Source organism: Stylophora pistillata, chromosome 2 (assembly GCF_964205215.1).
Source record: "Stylophora pistillata chromosome 2, jaStyPist1.2, whole genome shotgun sequence".
Classification (NCBI taxonomy): Eukaryota; Metazoa; Cnidaria; class Anthozoa; order Scleractinia; family Pocilloporidae; genus Stylophora; species Stylophora pistillata.
In genome coordinates this window covers 11,546,372-11,564,744 of record NC_142520.1, presented here as the reverse complement: position 1 = coordinate 11,564,744, position 18,373 = coordinate 11,546,372, and the positions used below count along the sequence as shown (strand labels likewise).

Genomic DNA, 18,373 nt, shown 5'->3' with positions numbered 1-18,373 from the left:
CGGCCAAATGTTATTGGTTAACACGTTTCTAGGGTAGCGTAGCCTTATATTGGTGGTACATCTCTGTCAACAAACTGCTGTTAAGCTCCTCAGTTTGCTTAACAGCTTCAAAACATCGAAAGGATTTCTCTTCTGTTGTTTTTTGGCAGACATGAGAGTTTCTCCCCACATGTTCCTTATCTCTGTGGTGCTTCCCTTCGGACAATTTCAGTTCTGCCCAGATGGTATGTTTTAAAGCTTGCATTTTTTTTACAAAAAACGTTTGTTTTTCTGCTCTTAATTCTTCAGCTATGCAACTTAATTAAAAAAAAAAAAAAAAAATGGAAACGCTCATTTTCCAGGACTAAAATACTCGTTTATAGAGGCTTAACTAACAAGATGGCTACATTGCATAAGTAGTAGAGAGTACTACTTATGCAATGTACTCTCTCGCAGTAGAGAGCACATTGCATAATGTACAATGTACACTCTCAGTAGAGAGCACATTAGTACTCTCTCGCAGTAGAGTGCGCTATTGCATAAATAGCGCTCTCTTCTGCTAGGATCGTGCATCATACGTATCTAATACCGCAGTTCAAAGTATATGAACTTCATATATACATTGCATCTGATTTATTATCACGGGTTTATTACGAATCAACTTAACGGCCTGCTCCCAGTTGGCTTGTTAGCTCAATTGGTAGAGCGCTGCACTAGTATCGCAGAGGTCAGTGGTTCGAATCCTTACAGGCCTGATTTTTTTCAGGTCTGATTTTCGCTATTGCATAAATAGCGCTCTCTACTGCGAGGATCGTGCATCATACGTATCTAATACTGCAGTTCAAAATGTATGAACTTCATGTATACATTGTATCTGATTTATCATCACGGGTTTATTACGAATCAACTTAACGACCTGCTCCCACTTGGCTTGTTAGCTCAATTGGTAGAGCGCTGCACTAGTATCGCAGAGGTCAGTGGTTCGAATCCCGTACATACCTGATTTTTTTCAGGTCTGATTTTCGCTATTGCATAAATAGCGCTCTCTACTGCGACGATCGTGCATCATACGTATCTATAACCGCAGTTCAAAATATATGAACTTCATATATACATTGTATAAGATGGCTACTGAAACTCATCTTCCGTTTTAATGCGCTGTCATCTTCTGTTCACTTAAAAATATTCTAGATTCTTTTTAAAATATGCGAGCGTGATTGAGCAAAGTTTTTAGTTATGACCGAACAATGTCTGCAGTTACCAAATTGGTTATCTTTTTTACAGCTTATGCCCTCGAATTCTTTTGAGACACTCTAAGGTCCATTTAAGTTTTATCAAGGCTATCCAAAACTAATGAACATATTTTCGCAAATTCCATATATCTGTTTGGTGCTCGCACGAACCCAAGGAAGAGCCTATAGTTAGCCTCGCACTCAGGGAAATAGAAATTGTTATTTTAACTAGTCGGAAAGGAAATTTTTTCAATTCGAAAAATTGCCTCCCTTCTTTTGACAATCTCCTGTGGAATAACGACCTCTCTTTGGTACATAATTAGTCGCTGGTGTCATATTTAGTTGACATCATTTGTTTTTATTTGAAGAAAGCTTTTGTAGTAAAATTTATACACTTCATCAACATATTTCCGACATGTGTTAAACATATACCAATCGGCATTCGAGGCATATTGTTTTCAATCGTCGTAGCAACCTTCCTGCGTTATGTATTACGCAGTCTTTGGAAGCCTAATGAGTAAGGTTTTTTTTCAAAGGTAATAAAAACAGAGAGAAAATTGTTAAATGCAGACAGAGCAGTTATGCTTCCAATAATGTAAACGGAACTAAGTGCGAATGGGCTGAAATATCAGAACTCCGGATCCTCACTTGAGAGGTGGCTATACTAAGAGATGAACGACGTGGATGTCTAACCATGAACACATTGAAATTGGTTATATTTCACAACTCTTTATTAGTGCATTTTCATAATTGAATTAAAATCGATGCACAATGAAGCAACGGGAAGATTTTTACTTCAATAGCGGTTTCCAAGGGTTTTTTTGGATATTAATCCACCGTGGACAAGTTTTATCGAAATGAGGCTTAATTGATATGGACAATGAGAAAAACAAAACAGAACTAAAACGGAATAAAGATCTTAACGTAAAATTGAGAATTTGATCGTGCTTGGCGCGTGTATATCGTTCAATGGATGCACCTCTTATCATAAGGTTTTATGACAAAATAATCAATTCAACAACACTCAATAATTCTTACTATTTCAGGGAAGAGTAAAGAAAGTTTAGTTTCCTCGTTGCGGCCTTAACTCGTCCCGCGTTTAGGAATAAAATATTGTTAACTCCAAACTTATTTTCGTCCGTTTACAGAGCTGACATATCATGGTTTTTTTTTTTTTTTTAAGGAAATATTTACTTTTGAAATTGAGCTTCAAAAGGATGTATCTCAATCGGGATGAAACATAGAAAAAATTCTTGAGAGCTTTGAAACCACTCGGCTAAGCCAAACAGGAACTTGCCAGCTGAAGAGAAGTGCACACGTCGTGTTCCGGCCATGCATATGTAGAGATGTACACCATGGTGGCCCATTAGGGGTTAGGCAGGACTTGCAATTACCGCGCGCATAATAACTTTTAAGATGAGCGAGGAAAATAATATGTTTTGTCATAATGCATACAAGTTGGGAGTTCAAGACTGAAACTTCTTGCCTCTTTTATTATTTAGCATTGATGGAAGTTATGAAAGTTATCTGGATCAAATTTTCTTCGGAGTTTGGGTTCGTTAAAACTACACTTTGTCGATATCATTTTTAACGAATGTGAAGCTATTTGTGTGAGGTGTCCCGCAGAAAGTGACCGAGATGAGAAAAACAAAAACAAAAAAAGAAAAAAAAGATATGTACTTTGTTTAATGTAAGCTGGTTCAGCAGAGGTCATCGTGAAAATTGTTTGCATTTATATAAAGGAATGAAAAAAAAAACTTTTTTGGCTCTTGGAGATCATACAATGGTTTCGGGATAAACCTTGAAATGAATTGTCTTCGCTAACTCGTTTATTTCCTTCATCTTTTTCTCTTCTTTTTCTTTTTTTTCCTCCAAAACACAACAACCTACAGCACCTTCTTATATAGTTGCTTACAATCTTTCTAGAAGATTCTACAGGTCCACAACACGACTATTTTTAGTAAAATTACATCATAGAATTTTATATAATTTACTGTAAACAACCTGAGTTTCTATAAATAGAAGTCACGTGCTCATGTCGAAACCACTAGAACTTTCCTAAAGGACTAATCAAGAATGTTCTGGAAATCAAAGGATAATCGATAAACGTGCCAAATAACATGTCTTCTGTCCATACAATCCTTTTCTAAAGATCTTTTCTCTCGAAAAAAACTAAAGGATATATATATATATATATATATAATTTGATCTTGGTATCTTACTGAATATGTCATAATTATCAAGGCAAGACCCAAGCGCTCGGAAAACGAGTTTAACAGCAACCTAGACTTTTAGAACCCATGACGCTATTTGACTTTTAATGATTTGAATTTTTAGATCAATGCCGTATTTTAGCCTTTCCATCGACCCTGTTCTTCGTGGGAGAACGTCTTATTAACCACACCATAGCAAATATCAGTGTGATTGACAGGGACACCTGTGAATACCGTTGCTACCTGAACTATAACTGCGTCAGTGTTAACTTCTATTTTGGAGAAAATGGGGCAGAAGCACACAACTGTGAACTGAATAACTCAACTGCTAAAGAGTATGACGAGGATCTGGTACAAGCATCGAATTATGTGTACCATGGAACTAAGGTACATAGACGAGCTGTTAATTAAATGTCAATTGCACCTCTCTCTTTTTAAGCCATTCATGAGAGCTGAGGGATACTTTCATCCATTATTTGTTATTTTTACATAATTTTAACCACTTGCTAGCGTCCTTACGGATTTTTTGTATATAAGAAATGACCAAAAACAAAAATCCTTTAAGCGCCTTGAGGACGGACACCCAACACCGTTAACAGAAGCGAGTACTTTGTCGTATTCATTTTAGAGCCATGCTCACCTGCCTTGAGTAAACAATTGATCGCTGTTCTATTAGAGAAAGCACAACCACGCTTCTAATAAGAAAATTCTCGGGAGAAAAGATAACTGGAATGGTCATTTTAAGGCATTTCTGCAAAAGGCAGTTTTATTCCATTGGTTCGAAGCTTAAAAACAGTCGCAATAATTAGATCAATTTCATGGCCCGGGAGATGCTAAGAACAGGTAGAAAGATACAATTGAGCTATGACCGGGGCTCCTAGATGTTGTTCTTAGGGACGTCATTATACTCTTTAAATCCTATCTACAGGCATGCCTTCCAAATTCTCTTTTTCTTTTTGTATTCAAGTTCTCGGGGAGATGTCGGAGAATGTTGTTAAGGTATTGAATAATTACTTGTGACATCCCATTTCTTTTTCTTTTTTTTTTCTTTTTCTTTTAAAGAATTTTTGTGCTCAATCTCCATGCAAAAACCACGGCACCTGCCAGTCGGGATTCACAACAAAACGATATCGATGCTTATGTGCGTCTGGGTTCACTGGCCACGATTGTAAAAAAGGCAAGACTTAAAATAATAAAAATTAATTTTGTATTTCATTGCAACACGGGGGCTATTCCCTCGGATGGTTTATAAATCAAAATCGGCTCTACTTATGACGCGTAGTTTCAATTTTCTTGCTCTTTCTTTAGAAAGGATCTCAAGCCAGCCCCATTATGTGTTTTCAAGCTATAGTGTCACCCCAGCCTATTACAGGCATTCCGTGCCGGGAAAAGTGGAGCAAAGAATGTTCCTCTCCACAGCCTCGCATTTTTTGTTCTAACTTGCTTCTTCACACACCACTGGCGAAAAATAGCATTGCACGTCATACCTCCTCTTCCCCCCCCCCCCCCCCCCATTCCTGCGAGCTCTGTAATTCAGTATTTTGACCAAAGGTCTATTGACTTTATTTTAGACATCGACGAGTGTGCTACAGATACCCACAACTGCACCAATGAAAACGTCGTTTGCCAAAACACCAAGGGATCATTCAAGTGCATTTGTAAACGTGGATTCACCGGGGATATACATAACTGCACAGGTAATGAACATTGTAGAAACACAAGTTTTATAATCCTAATCATAACGTACTCCCCCCACTTCCTGCGACCTCTGTAATTCAGTATTTTGACCAAAGGTCTATTGACTTTATTTTAGACATCGACGAGTGTGCTACAGATACCCACAACTGCACCAATGAAAACGTCGTTTGCCAAAACACCAAGGGATCATTCAAGTGCATTTGTAAACGTGGATTCACCGGGGATATACATAACTGTACAGGTAATGAACATTGTAGAAACACAAGTTTTATAATCCTAATTATAACGTACTCCGACTATCACATCTAAGACACAAACGTTTCCACTAACACGACTGGATTAACAAGCCGTAGATCTGGTTTTGCATTGCACATCTCCTCGTTCCCCTTCCCTCCTTCCTAGAGACAACAATGATGATGGGTACAATCCATTGATTTCATCTAAGACCTCGACGACTGTGCTCTAAATTCCCACAACTGTAGCGAGGATGCCAATTGTACAAATACCGAGGGATCTTACAACTACTCTTGAAGTAGTCTTGGACTCAGATGGGATGGACATGAATGCAAAGGTATAATCCTGCAGATCATGCTCTTGTCAATAACATATAATTTCATGGGTAAAATGGCAGCAAGAAAAACAAGAATCGATTGGAATAAAAAAGGTGGTAGGTTTTGAGCCCAGTAAAGAAATAGAAAAAGACTTTTTTTGTCTCGTCATGACTGTGGGACAAAGAAACAATTTTGAGTCCTCTTGAGGAATCGAAAGTCAGACCACTGAGCCACAGAGACTCTATGGTGAGTCAAATTAGTTGGAAAACCATTTGCTAAAAAAGCTCTTGATGCAGGTGTTTCACATGCTGGAGAACGTCTTGGAAAAGCTGTTTCTCAACGATCGGGTGATTTTATAATGAGAATATTACAAAAAATGCAAAATAAAAACACTCCATGAAAAAGTCCTGCCAAGATGAAACCAAAAACACAAGAAGAATCAACAGACATGATTCTCAATCGGTTGATAAGTGGTAATGGTATCAGACGGTAAAATAATCTAACATAATAGTATGTCATGCAGAACAGATCAGTATTTATAACAAAGTGAATTAGTAAGAATCCAGCTTAATGATGTTATTCGTAGCCCAGCTAATGATCAAGAACAATCTAAGACTAGTTACAAATTCACCATCAACGACCGAAGTAGTCTTTTCGATTGGTATAATGCTTACTTCGAGGTCCAGGTCCAGGTTCAAAAGAAAGCCGATGGTACTGCCTTTGGAGCAGACCGATTACTCAAGAAGCGTCGTTATAAATAATCTATGGTACCTGGAGACAGAGTACAGAATAGTTAATGCCAATCAAAACGCTGGATTTGAAGCACGACACCTGTTAACAAGTGGAAACAATGATGTAAATGTAATCATTCCTCCCAACCGTTATTCATTTTTCCAAGAGCTTGAAGATCGCACGTTACCAACAATGAAATTACAATTTCAAATCCAACTATTAGATGACGCAAATCTCATCTGCAAATTGAACGCTGTCGATAATGCTCGCGTTGTTATCGATTGATTCTTTTTATGGGTTCCCAGACTCCAACAAAAAGATAGTCTTTACGAACAATTTCTATCAAACTTTATGAAAGTGGATCAGTGGACTTATATGCAAGAAATGTTTGAAAAATCATCTCAGTGGCTCTATATCATCGGGATTTTCTCAGATCAGTACAACCATCGATAATATAAAGCATGTATTTGTATTTCTTCAGCGTAATAAAGACGGTAATGATGAGGCGAATCCGTATGAATATTATACATTCAATATCAACGCTGACCGTGGTGGTGGTAGTTATCTCGCAACTTGTCGTTTACAATATGGTAATGGCGTATTTTATCCCGAAGTGGAATACGATAGCGTCTCCAAAGTGAGAATATTGAATGATTTGATGAGTTACGCAATGCGTAAGAATGATTACAATTCAGGCACGCAACTTAATCTCAGTAATTTCAATTCTCTTTTCGGAATTATATATTTCGATCTCCGTTATCAAACTGAAAAGGTTACAAGAGATCCCAAACAGCTTATTTTTAGATATAAACTCAATGCTCAAGCAGCTGCTGATAGTGTTTTCAAAGTTAATGCTGTTGTACTATACGATAAAGAACTAATAATAAAACAAGTCGAAAATGAATTGCTGATAGTGTAAATTATTGAGATTTTTGATTGATTGATTTATCTCTTTTCTTGTTGATTGAATATGTTATATGATTGAATAATTGTATAACGTATATTATATACAAGATGTGACACAGTTATTTGAAATCAACGTTAAACTATCAACAAATCAAAAAAAAAAAATTAATCTCGGTAGAGCTTATAAAAACAAACAGTCAATATTTTGAGATTAGCCTCGAACGCATTGACAGGTAATGATAAACTCTTGGTTCTAGAGACAGTCGCCAAACGGTTAACAAACATCGTCAATTGAAAAAAGGTATGGATATAAAATTGGCTTAATCAAGCATCAGAAACCAAATTGTAGGCAGCCTTTTAACATCAATTATTAGACTAAGAAGAACTATTTTACCAACTGTTGGAAAGACATTGGGACTTTCTGCTTTATCTGGTTTGGCAAGTGAAGGAGCATCTCAGTTAGTTAAAGCAATTTCTGGAAAAGGTGTTCAGTCAGGTGGTTTTCTAATACCAGAGAATAAAATAAATCAACTCATTAAATACAATAATGTATTAACTGAAAAACAGAATAGATATATTTTAGGCGCTTTACAAAGTAGACAAGGTGTTCATATTAACCCAATACGGACTCAAGAGGGAGGAGACCTTTGGACTATTCTTGCTTCAATAGGTATTCCAATGGCTATTGGTTTGGTTAAGAACTTAATTTCTGGACGAGATGCACCACAGTTGGGATCAAAAGGTGGCCAAGGAGCTCCAAGACTGGGTGCTTGCGCATATCCACCTCCATTTATCGGAAATTGGTCAAATGATCTAGTTGGCAGAGGTTTAAAAAAATCCAAAAAAAAAAAAACCTAAAAAAAGGCAAAAGATTACTTCCAGGAAAAAACAGCCCGTTAAATTCAATTCCATTAATCGGAGCAATTTTGTAAGACCACAATTTCGCAAAACAATACCTTTAACAAACTTTGATCTGATTAAATGGTGTGAATATCTAAAAAAATTCCAATAAATAATGTGTTAAGCAGAGATGAAAAGGTTCCACACAACCATAAAAAAAACTCTATTTATTTACAATCTTTACCCATCATACATGTCAGGATCTCATTGGGTAATTATAACAACTTTTGTTAAAGATAATGTCACCAATTACTTCCATTCATCTGGAATGCCCCCATTTGGGGACTTTTCCGTGAACAATTACATAATTTACATACTTGGTACTATACATACAAAAAGATATATAAGAAGTCGCGTAGGTTAAAGTTAGAGACCTTTTTTCAGTTAGTTAGTGTTACTACGAGGAGCCCAGAGGAGCGAGAGCCGGATAGGGTAGTTGGCATTATTTACTGGAATCGTCAGCCGTGTGGAAGGCTGCCCTGGAAAAGTGTTGTGGATATTGATAAGCGACAAGGATCTTTAAAGAGAACCGTGAGTTGTGTAGTAGTACACTGAGATTGAAGGTATAGTATTTATAGAGGGCTGTAAGTTAAGAGGATAGTTATTGTATAGGTATTAATGTCGCCCCGTAGCTAAGTTAAGAGGATAGTTATTGTATTAGTTATTGATATCGCTCCGTACTACGTCAGTCAATAAATTAGCTGATTTAGTATGGGTTATATCTTTCTGGCGGTTGAGAAAATACCGTAACACTACCTATCATCAAACGATTTACGAGTCGTGAACGACAAATTGTGTTCTTAATTTTAGTTTTAATTGCATTGCATTATTTTTGTTTGGAGTTAAGTCAAGTTTACAATTTTTTTAAGCACAGTTACATTTTCATTCTGTAATCATTGCTAGCAATACAGCACGCACGTTTCGCGCCCTTTTTTTTCTCTTAGAAGACGCGTGTCCTTTCTTGATGATGTGCCTGTTAATTAATTTGATTTAACATTGTTTACCTGCGGATTGGCCGTTTCAGTGTAAATTAAATGATAGAGATCATTTGATGCGGGCGCTTTCAGTGATATTTGACACCCACCAAGAATGACTGTTTTACCTGTCGTTTATAATTTGACTCGCCTTACGGGCTTGTCAAAATACGGCACAACTCGTAAAAATACTCAGCGAAAATTGTTTGAAGAGCTAACAAAAGGCTACATGCCTTGAGATTTTCTAAGAAGTCAGAGCCCTATCATACTGACCTAGTGTAGATACATTGTTCGTCAATCAGATCTCTTAGTGAACATGCATCACCTATGTAGATATCTTATCGAAGCAGTTCAGAGGAGGGCATTGAAGATTATCTTTCCAGATAATGGTTATGAGGAATCACTTGTTTTGTCTACTCTCCCAACCCTAAGTAAGCGCAGGGATCTTGCCTGCATCAGGTTTTTCAAGGACCCTCACAGGACGAAATATCAAGAATCCGTAATCAGAAACGTGAAAGGGATTTGTGAAACCGTTACGGAAACATAACAGGTCACACGTGTATCCGCTGGTGGCTTGGTGACGTTTACTCGTGTTTCCGTTGCTGCGGTAACAACGGAACCGAATCACTTTTTTACATATTTCCGTCAGGTTTCCAGTTGAAGGAAACAAATGTTTCCACATATGTAACTTCATGTTTACATGTGCGGAAACACATGGTAACGTTCCGGAAACATGAATTTTTTATATTTCCGTCATACCGAAACGTTTATGGAAATACAAGGTTACGTTTCGGAAACATGTTTTCCTGTTGTTTCAGTTGACGCAAAATGTCAGAATGTCGACGGAAATACGAGGTTACAGTAGGAAACATTTTTTCTTCTTGTTCCTGCTGATCTATCCAGACTTAGAGGGGAGGAAGTACAATGTTCTGTTTTAGAAACACTTTTTTTTGTTTCAGCATGCGCAGTAGTGATTTTTTCTCTTCCTTTTTCATTATTACAGGGCAGGTTAATATGTTGTGATCGTGCGTTTTTCTATAACCTATACCAGACTTATACTGTTCGTTTGCGAAATCTGTGCTTCATTACTATTGTGTAAAATCACACATATACTTCAGTCGATGGATCGGTGACACGTAATTGATTTTTGTTATTTAAAAAGTACATCGTCTTCGAATATCGTCCTCGTTATTTGAGCAAAATGTGCCTACAATTCCTTTCTTAACAAATGAACATCAATAAAATTTTGCAGCTAGTATATAGACAATGTCAAATGTGCTGAAAAAAATGTTTCGACTCAGTCGCTGCGGACAGCCCAACGCGGGCCGTTAGTTGGGTGAGGGCGTGATCGGGCGTAATGATTCATCCCCAGTCCGGTTGATACGTGCACTTGTAAGACGTTGCTTCTCAGTTACTGCGGCAAAATACGCCTCATCCAGTATCACTTTAATGTTCCTCAGTTTGCTCCTCTCCCATGAAAGTCTTCTGACTTTTCGTGGTGTTGGGCCACCCCTTGGCTCTACTGCCTCTTCTTCGCAGCTTTCTTCCGACGACATATGATGTAATGCGTCTGGGGAAGACAGAATTTCTCGTGCCCTTTTCTTGTCTCCATCAGACAGCACTGTCGAGTTGTCCAGAGTATACAGTCGTCGAGAAAGTTTCTAAAGGGAATAAAAGATCGAGACAAGTGAGAGCCTTGTCGGAGCACTATTGAGAAGTCAAATAACTGCCAAAGTTGCCATAACTTCCATTTCAGTGACACGAAAAGCATGATTATGAGCTTGCTAAGATTGAAATAGACGAAAGACACAAAAAATCAGCTACTTAGCTCAAGCTTTGGAAGAAAACCATGTTGACATTGTAGCAGTTAAACAGCAGCGGAGGCTGCTATTAAGCAACTGATTTAATACACGCGCAGAGTTGTTACCAAGAAATAATAATAACTGTATTAATCATATTTTCTCTTCTCGTACTGGATTTAAGTTACTTGTCCCAAAACATAAGAGAAAAAGTAGTAAACGTTAACAATCTGGCCTTATATAATTGATGTAAAATACTTATCCTCTTTAAAAGATTGCTTCGCTTGATTCGCCATCGGTGCTTCTTAAAGCTGTTGTTTACTTTCCTTATTTTATCATCTCTTATAGATCTCCAATGCTGAGGAACCGCACCTAATTTAAAACAAACAGAGTATGTTAGTTGACGAAGCATGCTGTCGACACGAATTAGGAGAAATTACTCCGAGAAAAATTGGTTGCCGCCCAACATTATTCATTCAGCGATAGCACCTTATGGCATTGGCAGCTTTCGACTCGCTTTAAAAATTGACTTGTGGTCTAATATAGTTTCAACCGTTTCAACCCCTCAATCCATTTTTGGAAACAACATCTTTTTGTATAGCTACATCACACTAGCAATCTGGCCGGGACATAACGTACGTATAGTTGAGGGCAAATCAAGATTTGAATGAATGAATTTTACTTGTTAGTCAGTATACTTAGATTCGCTACAGGTAGGGTTATGACGCTAATTTGACCTAAGCCTACAAGCAGTCTCACTTTTGCTCTAAGGAAAGCCAGTGAGGACAAATAAGAAAATAAATAAAAGTACTGGCAGAGTTAAGCTGGCGCCCAAAAGATGTGTAACGCACATCTTCGATATTTTCACCTTCATTGCCCCGGATTTTAGAGCAAAGAGACTGCTCGCAATCTATTTTGACCCACTTGTCTGAGAGGCTCGATTGTCTGCTCATAGTACCTTCAAAACGGCTCTTATAGAAAAATATTAATAGCAATATAAATTCGATATGGCCAGCTGGTATCTCATTGGAGGAACTTTCACTGCTCTTGTTTAAGAAATTATGAGAGAGGCTTACTTTTGATGGTTGACTTCCTCCACTTATTCTTACCGTAAACTGCCCGTACTTCTATTAAGAGTTTCTTGGCCAAGGCTTGATTTGATGAAACGTGGAAACTACATGTACACATACAATAGAAAAAAGGAGAAGATTAAGAATAGAGAAACGATAGCTAGAAAGGTAAATTTTTTAAATGATTGTCCAAAACATGCACAGGCCGCGATGAAACAGTTATTCACATCTGCATAGAGCAAGACGAGTGAAATCAATCATCAACCAAGTGAGAGAAAAAAGAAAAATATAAAGACAGCTTTTGAGCAGCAGTTAACAAATTGTCCCAAAGCAGATCTGGACAGACTAGGGTTGAGAAACATTTCTTCAAAGCCCTGAAAACTTTTTAACTTTAAAGAATTGCGATTAGGTTGAAAAGTGTAAGAAATTAAAAACCATCTCGGTTAAAGGTTTAAGACAAATGATACGACGTTTCGACGTTCGCTTAGCGTCATTATCAAGTCAATAATGATTATTATTTCTGCGTAAGTTTAAATAAAAATTGACTTGACTTAACTTGAATGAGTGAAGTGAGAACGTATATAAATATAAAAGAATTCCAAGGACTTATGAATAACAAGATGAAAATATGCGTGGTTTACAAATTTAAATAAAGAACTTAAGCACCAGGCTATTTTGCGACGGCGACGGCGACCGGAAGTGACTTTTTGTTCCGGTGGGCGTTCTGGAGTTGTCTGTCAAGTTGTCTGAGTTGTCTGGAGTTGTCGTTTCGCGCGAACGTCAGAACCTTCATCAGTTTTGGCGTTGTATCCAGAACGTGAGTATTTTTCCCTCGCTAGCTTGTCTCAAACTTGTTGTAACATTTTATTTTACTCTTGTTAGTTTTTTAGAAATATTTTCTTTCATGTTGTTTAAATTGTATACTCAAACATAGATAAACACACGGACATTTTCAATTCTCGTAGCTTTGAGCAAAAGATGTCGGCGCCCGCCTCCGATGGAAAGCCAAGTAAGCTTAACTATTGAGTCTTTCGAAGAAATTTCAGCGGACAATATTTTCATGTTTGTCTTAATAAGTTTACATTTTCCCTCGACCATCGGTCAAATAGATGAATTGTCGTAATTTGCTTTTAGAGCTATGGAGTGGACTGAAGATCATGATGTTATTTTGCTTCGAGAAATTCTGGCGAGCGATTTGTTTTCGTTCAAAAATGGAAGTTTTGCCAGGGAAGAAAGGTGGGAATCGATTACAGAAAAGTTAAATCAAGTGAAGACACTGTTTTCATCTCAAAGATAAAAGGGCAGTAAGAGACCGATGGGTTCTTCTCCAGAAGAAGTATAGGGCTAAGATGCATCAAGAAGAAACTGCATGTGGAATATCTGTGGACGACATGTCTGAAATAGATGTTTTGCTTGAAGAATTCGTCGGGAAAGAAGAAAGCTTAAACAAAGTTGGTGATGCTCAGTCAAGAAAGCAAAAAGAAGATAAAAGAAACGCAGAGGACATAAGGCAGAAAGCTTTAGAGCGATACAGTGAGACGAAAAAGCGCAAGTCAACAGAGAATGGCGATGGATGCCAGGAGAAACCGAAGCGCCAAAGGAGAAGTGCTCGCACCGAACCACTAGTTGAATTCATGCAAGAGAAAGTCAAGACTGAGCGAGAATTACGACAAGAAGAACTGGACCTAAGAAGACTAGAGCAAGAGCAGAATCAGCAAGTGATGGTGACTGTCTTACAGCAACAACAACAAGCAAATCAAGCCATTTTGTCGGTTATTCAAAAGCTTCTTGAGAAGAAAGAATGACAAGTTCATTCATTGTTATTGTTACAAGTTTGATCACTTCTGCATTGTTGACCACCAAGAAGAATTCAAGTACTTAATGAATTTATGTTGAATTATAATGGCCTTCATTTCTGCTCGGTTTATAAGAGAGAATTTATCTAAAATAATACTGCAATGAAGGAGGGTCTAGACCAAAAAACTCTGAGGTTTTGTTTCCATATAGGCAGGTACCAGCATTATTAAGAAGTGCACATACAAGATACATTTTTCCCATTCAACTCATCGCAATTTTCAGGTTTTTCTTAAAGTTCAAAAACTTGAGGTCGTTGATGATGTCACCAAATAGCCACTCCACAGTTACTCTAACAGAACTCATGTCAAAATTGTATTGTTCAACATGGCGAAATGGTGCCTGTAGGTGTATTCGCAGCGGATAGGCGGGATCACCATAAACACTCATGGGTTGGCCAGTTGGGGAAAATGCATTCCTTTCCAATTCCTGGAGAAGATTGGAATCTACCAACGTGCCTGCATCATGTTTTCTCACCTCTGCATACCAAAACGGATAAATAAAATTAGTAAATGAAAGAAACCTTCTGTGGCAGCTTATATTCATGGCATCCCAGTGAACATGACTTACCGACAGGCCCATACATATTTCTAATGAGTCCATTTGGTAGAGCGACGGACTGAGACTTGAGGGAATGTACCCGTTTATGGCCATTGTACACCATTGCTTGGTGTTGGCCTAGGCGAGAAATTGGTCTGACTGTTCCATCAATAAACCCAAAGCAGTTGCTGAGAGGTGCACCCTTTCCATGAGTAACATCTGCATACTGTAGCATTGGTGGAATCAATATATCAAAATTCCATTGTGAAATAGGATGAGCATGGCTCAAAGAAATATCATCAATCATTGTATTGGTAATCATACTTATTTCAGGAACTGGTCTTGCGAAACGATGAATCGTGTCTAAATAGCGACATTGATACGAGAAGCGCTTCAGAAGCATACTAAGCCCTTCAGTTCGGTCACACGTTGTTCTTTGTGGACAGCGTATAGTGTCTGGTAATTGAAGGACATTTGCCAATAACGTTATGTCCTGTTTTCGCAGTTTCAACTCCGCTAAATACTCTTGATTCATCCATCTGGTCGAAATCAAACTTAGGGTAGGAGCTGTAAGGAAATACTGGATTCTTGGAACTGTAACTTTCGTACAAATCCAAAAATTCTTCGTCACTGATGATTTTACTATCGTACAATAAAAAAGTAGGTTTCTCATCTCTCTGAAGAATAACATGAAATTGTGGTGCATGCCGTTGAAATATGACTCATTAAGGATTATTCATCACATCGCACGCAACACCCGTGGGCAAGATGGAGCAAATCCTGCGTTCTAATTGGCTACTCGAGCAGTCAAGATGGGCCCATCTTGCCCGCTCAGGATTGCCCACATTGAACCCGCGCATGAGAAAAATAGAATAAGAACTACGTTCTGAACTCTTGGAAAATTCGGCGACGGAAAGGCAAAAAGCGGCAGAAGATAGTCAAAACAAAGAAAATAGAAGCAGCTCTCGCGAGTTTGTTGTGCAACAAACACAGTTGGCTTTCTTTCTCAGCTCTCCAAGGAAAAAGATCATTCTTAACTCGTAATAAAGCGAAATCTTTTATAATATAATAAATTCTTTATTAACCAAGCTTTTCCGGTCAAGATGGCTGGATATCAGCTGTAACTGACACTCCGTTACAGTCTGAAATACGTTCCTTTTTTAATCTCGACGATTCACTTGTACATAACACACACAGAAAAAATACAGAATTAACAATGCGAACTTAAACCCAACGAAACTAAAATACAACGAAAGGAATACGAGAAACTACAGAAAAATACAAACGAAAGCGTAGCTACTTACAAGATCTGTACGGCACTCCGGAATAACAACGACTGAATGAAAATCACAACTACGATGTTATATAGCGGATAAAGGCTAAAACAATAGACTAAACAAGGCTACACAATACTCAAAGGCGATTACATGAAACAACGCTGACAAACTTAATTTACATTTTGACAGCACGAAAAAATACAAACTAATAAATACAGAACTGAACTATCGAGACGAGAACTATTTACACTAATTACAATTAACAAAGACGAACGACAGAACTGATAAAAAAATAATAATAATAACTCTCGTGGCTACATAGCCCCCCTAATGAACCACTAAAGTCCACAGTTCATTACTTAACGTAACTATTGTCCGACGCGAGAGTAAGTTTATCCTTTTACAGTATGGATTTTCAATTCCATTACATTCTTCTTAACAACAGGTTCAGTTTCTCTTTTTAAGCTTTGTTTTCTCCCTCTAAGAAACACAGTTTAGTCACTGGTCTTGTAAGAATTGTGGCAGCTGTTTGCACCTTGGCTAATCGGACTTTCCCGTCTTTTCCCGTGAAAACTTCGGTTACCCGGCCTAACGGCCATCTTCCTCGGTAAATGTTGTCATCTGCAATTAGAACCAGGTCTCCGTTCGCTAAGCAACGGCGAGGTTTGGTCCACTTTGCTCTCTCTTGGAGGGTTGGCAAATACTCCTTCAACCAGCGCTTCCAAAACAAATTGGCCATGTACTGGACTTGACGCCAGCGTCGCTTGCTGTACATTTCTTCTTTGTTGAAGACTCCAGGAGGTAAATTTGGGTTGGCTCTTAACAAGAGCAGATGGTTTGGCGTAAGAGGCTCCTGGTCCTTCGGGTCACTACTGACTGGAGTCAACGGTCTGCCATTCAAGATCCCTTCAACTTCGCTCATCAAGGTTCGGAGCATTTCTTCAGAGACGAGTTGTTGTCCTAGCAGTGCTCTCAGGATCTTGCGCACAGATCTGATCGTACGCTCCCAGGCCCCACCCATGTGTGAGGCTGTAGGGGGATTGAATTTCCGTCTAATATTCTTCTGACGAAGAAACCTGTGGATTGATTCTTGATTTAAATCATTTAATGACTCGCGTAACTCTCTTTCCCCTGCTTGGAAGTTCGTCCCATTGTCACTGTAAACGGTAACTGGACATCCTCGTAAATTAATGAATCTTCGTAACGCATTAACGAATGAATCAGTGTCAAGCGAGTTCACGACCTCTATATGAACGGCTCTGACGACCAGGCAAGTAAACAAACACCCGAAACGTTTCACGTTCGAGCGACCTTGGCGCACATAAAAGGGACCAAAGTAATCCACGCCTACGTATGTGAACGGTGGATCTCCTGACATTAGTCTTTCCCTTGGTAGGTCGGCCATCAACTGCTCTCCACGAACTGCACCAAGTTTTTCACACTGGAAACAGCCACTAATCACTCGACGCACAGCTGAACGCCCCTTGATTATCCAATAGAATTGTCGTAAGCTGGACAGTACGTATTCTTGACCGAGGTGGCCAACCTTTTTGTGTTGCTGAGAAATGATCATATCCGTTACCTGATGACGATACGGCAGAATAATTGGATGTTTTGCGTCGTAGATGATTAAGGCATTTTCCAGTCTTCCTCCAGCTCTTAGAATTCCAATGTCGTCCAACAATGGATGAAGTTTGCGCATGTGAGCTGGTATCTTAAGATTCTTTAACTCGGAGGTAACTCGACGTGAAGGTTTCGATGAAGTGATCGTCTGTATGGCTAGGATGACTTCCGGAAATGAAAGCCTTTGTACATGCTTGATAACTTCCCGTTCTGCGTTCTGTAATTCTTCCACGGACAGGAACTGGGATCCCTCTTTCAAACTGCTTTCAGGTGTGGAGTTAATGGATCTGCTACTGTGTCTTTCGATGAGCCATGTTCTGAACCTCAATAGCCAGGCCACAGCTTTTCGTAATCTGTCCCAAGATGAGTAATACTCTATCAACCTGGAGAGAACTTCGCTTCGATGAGGAGTCAACGACTGGCTGTGAGAATGAGTTTCACGCTTGATTACTGGATCATCATCTGAAGATCCTGATCAGTGAATTGTAGGATCACACGGCCAGAACTCCTCTTTTTTCTTCAGAAACTCGGGACCACTCAGCCATTTACTGCTTGTACTCATTTCTTCCACCGTAAGACCTCTGGATACTTCGTCTGCCGGGTTGTCTTCGGAGCTAACATATCTCCACTGATGAGGTGCTGAATTTTCATGTATAACTGACAGCCGATTCGCAACAAACGTATGAAAACGCTTTCACTGGTTTCTGATGTGCTGCAACACGCAGGTGGAATCCGACCAAAATGTCGATTGGCTAATCGGAATACCCAGCTCTTCTTTTACGGTCTGATCTAACTGAATGGCTAAGACTGCAGCTGACAGTTCCAACTTTGGCACAGTCATAGGTCTCAAGTGAGCAAGGCGAGACTTCCCCATGAGAAACGCACAATGGATTCTTTCCTCGACGTCCTCCAATCTGAGATAGGAGACTGCTCCATATGCGATTTGCGACGCGTCGGCAAAGTTGTGTAACTCAGCCATCTTCAAGTCTCCAAAGCAGGTTGGCTTAACGCCTCTGTCTACTGTT

General features: G+C 38.8%; 1 protein-coding gene and 3 pseudogenes across 1 annotated transcript in view; 3 read left to right on the top strand and 1 right to left on the bottom strand.

Annotated features, from left to right (window-relative positions):
- LOC148737119 (uncharacterized) overlaps nt 1-18,373 on the top strand; it is a 141,004-nt gene that overhangs the window by 10,103 nt on the left and 112,528 nt on the right. Inside the window, exons 2-5 of the mRNA XM_088749263.1 lie at nt 3,549-3,811; nt 4,487-4,601; nt 4,996-5,121; nt 5,238-5,363. Of these exons, the coding sequence (XP_088605389.1) occupies nt 3,549-3,811; nt 4,487-4,601; nt 4,996-5,121; nt 5,238-5,363 (630 nt within the window). The remainder of the gene's footprint in view (nt 1-3,548; nt 3,812-4,486; nt 4,602-4,995; nt 5,122-5,237; nt 5,364-18,373) is intronic.
- LOC148737127 (uncharacterized) lies at nt 6,382-7,456 on the top strand (annotated as a pseudogene).
- LOC148737126 (uncharacterized) lies at nt 10,483-12,232 on the bottom strand (annotated as a pseudogene).
- Nucleotides 13,178-13,859, top strand: LOC148737125 (uncharacterized; annotated as a pseudogene).